We start from the raw sequence: 6,525 nt of genomic DNA, 5'->3' as shown, positions 1-6,525 counted from the left end.
ATATCTTTTTGGGTTGGAAGTATAGTATTTATGACTTGTCAGCTTTTACTACTTGGGTCTAATACTCGGGACTATGACTGGATTTTACATCCAGGTAGTTTTTTCCTTCCATTTTATGTTATGAAAAAGGTCAAAGTTGTTTAGTCATTTTTTGGATTTTTGTTTGAGAAAAGAGCTTGACGTTGGATCAAACATTTTATATTTGCGTTGCAGAAATGAAATGGAAAATGGTTGTCTTATTGAAATGATTGAAATTGTTTTTTTTAAATGATGAAATGTTAGTGTGAAAATGGTTTGAAAATTGGAATTGCGTGAAATTTTAGTATGATTATATACATATGTGATGGTATGGACATGGATAAAGATATTACCTAACTAATCAACTAAGCACATTGCAAATGACTAAACAAATAATCAAGCAATACACCTAGAAATTAAAAAATGATTAATTAACACTATAATAAACTAATCAATTAAAAATCTAATTAATTTATTAACTACTAATTTGAATTAATCAAATAAAATAAAAGATATTAATAAAAATAAATAAAATAAAAAATAGAGGTGCATACATGAACATGGGGTTGTAAACATTAAAGATAGATTGGACCCAACCCAAATGTATCAACTCAAACTAAAATCTAATTTAACTAAAAGGGTTAATATTAAAAAAAAGGAAATGGACAAAAATAGAGAGGAGGGGGCGCTTAACTCTCACAATCATCAACTGATTTTTATTTTTATTTTCCCCACGAAACAACCACTAGTATGTTGACAGGAAAAATCAAACACTCTCCCTTCGTCAATACACTCTTTCGTAGGTTTATTTCAAATGCAAGGGCGCGACCAGCCGACCAACCTATTAGCGGTGGCGCCCCCTCCACCTCAAACCTCCTTCACTTTCTCTCACGCGTTTGCTCTTCCTCTCTCGATCTCAACCTTTCTCTCATTCTTATTTTGTTCTATCAACAATAATGACAAAATCAGGATAGTCCAAAAAAATAGAAAGACAACACATGTAACACTCCAACTTTTAAATGATAATTTTTACTAGTTATTTGAAGTGTTTATTTGTGTATTGTTTATTTTATTATGAATAATTGTATGATTTTGGTGCTTGGGAGATATACGGGTATTTTAGTAACTTAATAATTAAGAGAATTATAGAGTTTGATAGTAGAGAAATAAAATAGGATTTTATTTCAATTATTAAAGTTAGTTAAATAATTTTAATTATTTAGTAATTAATTAGAAATTTAAATTATTAAAGATAATTCATAGTAAAGATTTTTTAATTAAATAATTATTTAAATAAACATTTAAATGCTATATTTATTTAGAAAACAAAATAAATATTTAAGAATAATTTTGGGATATTTTAAAATAACTAAAAATTAAGTGATATATAATTTGTATAACATTTTGAATTAATAGTAATAATTTGGGAGTTAATAATTATAATATTATATATGATCCTTAGTGATTGAACGAATAAGGAGTGTATTGGATGGGGGAGGAAGCGACACTTTTGAGAAGAAAAAAAAAATGAAAGAATTAGAGCTTTGGAGAGGGAACGTCAAGAAATTGTAAAATTTTCTTCAAGATAAAGGGAGCCTTCCTTACTATAAGGTGATTTCGAGCAATACGATGATGAGAGTTCCCTTACCCCATCATCAACGTCAATGGTCTTTGTATATTAATCTTATTTTACTTGTTTTTACATTTTGTGTTTTTGTTTTTCGTATGTTGTGTTCTAGTATGCTATGTAAAATTGTATAATATACATATTATCTTTATGATTGTCTATTAAATCCTTAAGTTTATCCATTGAAATTGGATGATCGAATGAGATTTGAGAAAAATCTCTTTTAGTCACTATACGATGAAATTGTTGTTTGTATTGCTGTAATTTATTGTTGATTATAAAAAATGATTTTTTTTTATAAAACTACTTTAAGTTAGACGGTAGGAATCACTTTTTTATATGAAATCACTTTTTTCTTCTTAAAAATCATTAGTTTTTGGTTTTTAGTATGGAAAAGACGAAGAAGCGGGAAAATATTTATTTTTCTTATAAAGATTTTTTTATAAACAATAAAAGAAAAACAAAAAAAAAACATAAAAATTTAACCTATTAAAAAAATAGATTAATTGTTATATAATATTAGTGTAAATTTTTTACTTTTACACTGTTAATACATCACAATCATCCGTTTGTGTTATTTCTCTAACAAATTAATGATTGTAATTAACTCATAGTGTAAAATATATTTACACCATTAGTCCATTTCAATTAAATAAAACAATTAACAAAAAAAAATCATAATTAAATATTCTCAAGATATCTTTAAAAAAAATTAAAAATACGAATAAAAATTAAATCTCATTAAATATCATTAAGAAGTATAAATTAGCTAATTAATTTACACATTTTCGAAAGTAGGAATTAGCATAGAGAAACTATTCTCCTTAAGTTTGTCTAAAACATTTCGTAGACACAAATTAACATTCAACCTATTAAACTTCTGGAACATTCACATCGAGTAAAGTATGTTTATTTATTGTTCAAGATACATACATAATTCATTAAATATGATTTTTAAATCAAATTAAACTATAAAAATATCAGCTACTGTTATGCTTCCGTGCAAAATAGTGAACAAATGTTTCAAAGTACTGAGATGAAAATGTAATGTTAGCTAAAGAATTAAATGAAGACCAACCACCAGGTATATTTTTATACAAAAAAAGACCACTGGCACTATGTATATTTAAACATTAAAAATATCTTCGTTCAATTGATTATGGTATGTAAAGAGAATTTTTTATTTAAATAAAATAAAATATTTATAGTTTTTGTTTAAAAATATAACAAAGAGAAAAATGAATGACATTTTGGAATAATAAAATTGAATCATTATTAAAAATAGTGATTATTTTTGAAGGCATTTTATTTGTGATTTATGGTTCATACCTGAAACCTATTTTGGGTGAATAATTGATTAAATAACTTTGGATGGTTTATATTTGTTTGAGTGAACTATATTGTTTGACTACTAGCATTTCCATGTATGCATACACAATTGAGTTAGGTGGGACTTAAGTCCATTTGGTGACCTCAAATCTATTTGGTGGGATCGTTGGTCTAGTTGAGAGACCAGAGGTGGGCCTTAGATCTATTTGATGAGATTGTTGGAATAATTGAGAGACAAGAGGTGGGTCTTACATCTATTTGGTGGGGATCGTCGATTCAGGTGAGGTATCAGAGATCGTGGAAGAAATCAGTAATATACATCTGATATCCACAAAAACTTGATACCACATACATATAGGTGAAGGAGTTGGTGCACAATAACATTACGTAGATTGAGGATGATATTTGTCTTTGTTTGGTGTATGTGTTTGTGTGTTAAAATTATTATTATATTTGTTTATCATTCGGTTGCTAAATTTCACCTTTATTACTTGTAGGTGTATTCTCACCCCTTGTTTGTTTTTGTTAGTTTGGCTTTGTGAAAATTTTGTGAAGGTAATCATCAGGAGTGTTAGATTATGATGGTCGTGAGATGACTGCGACGCCCTCTCATCATTTACTGTTTTTCTATATTTAGTCGAATAAATGCTCTGATATGTAACATCAGGGATTTGAGCGCTTGTACTTTCATGTTTTGAGTTGTGACTCTCGTTTATTGAGTTTTCAGAAATATTTTATTCAGACATATGAGATGTCTTTATTTTAGCTTTTGTTGTGAATTAATTGGTTTCATGTTTAAGTATGGAAGTTTTTGATGAAGTAACATCTTATGTATGATTTTATCGTTATAATTAAAGTCTGGTGTTTAAGGTGTTACATAGTGGTATCAAAGCAGGTCGGTCGGTCCGGCCAGGATTTTGTGATTTTTTAATTATTCTTGGTGTACGACATGTGTGTGAACGATGTCGATATATTGTTTGTTCTAACATTTGTTTCTTGATATACAGAGGAATGGTTGGGAGAAATCATTGTGACATTGCTGAGCCTTGATAGCCTTGGCTCAAGTGTTGCAAGGTTAACAAAATTCACAGGTTGAAGATGCTGGATCCCATGGTCTCGACAGGTTTATGAGGAACAAACCACCAACCTTCAAAGAAAGGCATGATCCAGAAGGCGCACATGTTTGGTTTCAGGAGATCGAGAAAATATTTCGAGTGATGGCATGTGTAGATGCTCTAAAGATTATTTATGGTGCGTATATGCTGTCTGAAGAAGCAGAATATTGCTGGAATAATGCTAGACAGAGGTTTGAGGCTAATGGTACCATGATTATTTGGACTGTTTTTAGAGGAGCATTCTTGGAAAAATATTTCTCGGCTGATGTGCGTGGCAAGAAAGAGGTGAAATTCCTTGAACTTAAGCAAGGAAATATGACTGTTGTAGACTATACTGCCAAGTTAAAGGAATTGTCCAGGTTCTTCCCTTACTATAATGACGCAGAGGCTGAAATGTCTAAGTGTACCAAGTTTGAGAATGGACTGCGCCCAGAGATTAAGCAATTCATTGGATATCAGGAAATCCTCCAGTTCTCCGTGCTGGTTAACAAGTGTCGAATCTATGATGAAGACAATCATGCTAGATCCTCCTATTACAGAAGTGTCAGTGACAAGATAAATGGTAATCAGAATCGTCGGAAGCCTTATGTTGTTTCTGATGGTAAAGGTAAACAAATGTTCCAACAGAGGAATAATGGTGGGAAGAGTCAAAGTGGGGGAGGTGCTACCAATCCAATCAAGTGCTTCAAATGTGGTGTTCTTGGTCATAGTATTTTAGAGTGTACTATGGTGACAATTACAAATGTGGGAAGGTTGTGCATAAGGATAAATATGAAGATATCTTGAAGACTGCTTTTATAACTCAGTATGATCACCATGAATACGCAGTTATTCCGTTAGGAGTTTCTAATTCCCCAGTTGTGTTTATGAAGTATATGAACACAACATTCCATCCTTACCTGGATAATTTTGTTGTGGTTTTCATTGATGACATCCTAATATATTCCAAGTCAGAAGAGGATCATACAGAGCATCTCCGTATTGTGCTTCAAGTGCTGAAAGAGAAATAATTGTTTGCAAAGCTGTCTAAATGTTAATTATGGTTACATGAAGTTAGTTTTATGGGTCATGTGATTTCCAATGGTGGTATAAGGGTGGATTCTTTGAAGGTAGATGCAGTGTTACAATGGGAAGCCCCGACGACAGTTACTGAGATCAGAAGTTTCCTTGGACTGGCCGGTTACTACATGAGATTTATTGATGGTTTTTACAAGCTAGCCTTACCTTTGACTCAGTTGACCCGAAAGGGCCAAGCATTTGTGTGGAATATCAGTGCGAGGAAAGTTTCAGAGAACTGAAGAAGTGGTTGACTACAACACCAATTTTTAACATTACCATATGCGAATGAACCATTTGTAGTATATTGTAACGTATCCAAGATGAGTTTAGGGGGAGTACTTATGCAAAATGGCAAGGTAATGGCTTATGATTCATGATAGCTGAGAGTTCATTATAAGAACTATCCTACACATGATTTAGAGTTGGCGGAAGTGGTTTTTGTATTGAAGATTTGGAGACATTACTTGTATGGTTCTAGGTTTGAAGTATTCAGTGATCATAAAAGTCTAAAATATATTTTTGGTTAGAAGGAGCTTAATATGAGGTAGGAAAGATGGTTAGAGTTCTTGAAGGACTTCGATTTTGGTCTGAATTACCACCTTGGTAAGGAAAATGTTATAACCGATGCTTTGAGTCGGAAGTCGGTACACATGTCAGCCGTGATGGTGAGAGAACCAGACTTGATTGCATAGTTCAAGTACATGAGCTTAGTATGAAAGGTGACTCCTAGTAGTGTGAGATTGGGCATGTTGAAGCTTACCATTGGTTTTCTCAATGATATTTTAGAGGAGGTCAGAAACTGGACATAAACTTGGTTGATCGACTATATTCCATTGGTTAGGATGGAGATAAGGATTTTAGAGTTGATGTGAATGGTCTGTTGAAGTTCCGGAATAAAGTTTGTGTGTCTAATATGTCGAACCTGAAGCGTATGATTCTTGAGGAATATCGTAAAAGTATCTTGAGTATTCATCTTGGGGCTACTAAGATGTACTAGGATCCGAAGAAGATGTTTTGGTGGCCATGTATGAAGTGAGATATTGTTCAGTTTGTTTGCTTGACTTGTTAGAAGTCGAAGATTGAGCATCAGAAGTCGTCTGGTATGATGCAACCGTTGGATATACCTGAATGGAAGTGAGACAATATTTCGATGGACTTTATTAATGGGTTGTCGAATACTCCGAGAGGGAGTGATTCAATTTGGGTGATTGTTGACATGCTTAATAAATCAGATCATTTTATATCGATTAAGATCAGTTTGTCATTACAGAGGTTGACTGAGATATACATTAGTACTGTTGTGAAGCTGCATGGAATTCCATTGAGTATAGTTTCCAACAGAGATCCGAGATTCACTTTAAGATTTTGGGAGAGCTT

General features: G+C 32.0%; 1 protein-coding gene across 1 annotated transcript; it reads left to right on the top strand.

The window, feature by feature from the left end:
• The first annotated feature begins 4,191 nt into the window (after positions 1-4,191).
• On the top strand, positions 4,192-4,875 carry LOC127109196 (uncharacterized). Its single transcript, XM_051046041.1, has one exon. The coding sequence runs from the start codon at positions 4,192-4,194 to the stop codon at positions 4,873-4,875; it is 684 nt and encodes a 227-aa protein (XP_050901998.1).
• The last annotated feature ends 1,650 nt before the right edge of the window (positions 4,876-6,525 follow it).

Source organism: Lathyrus oleraceus, chromosome 1, assembly GCF_024323335.1.
Source record: "Lathyrus oleraceus cultivar Zhongwan6 chromosome 1, CAAS_Psat_ZW6_1.0, whole genome shotgun sequence".
NCBI lineage: Eukaryota > Viridiplantae > Streptophyta > Magnoliopsida > Fabales > Fabaceae > Lathyrus > Lathyrus oleraceus.
Note: the sequence above shows the minus strand (reverse complement) of the source record. Positions and strands in the feature narration are given on the sequence as shown.

Excerpts from the sequence above, each read along its gene's own strand:
- LOC127109196 (XM_051046041.1), top strand. The coding sequence starts at position 4,192 with ATGGCATGTGTAGATGCTCTAAAGATTATTTATGGTGCGTATATGCTG.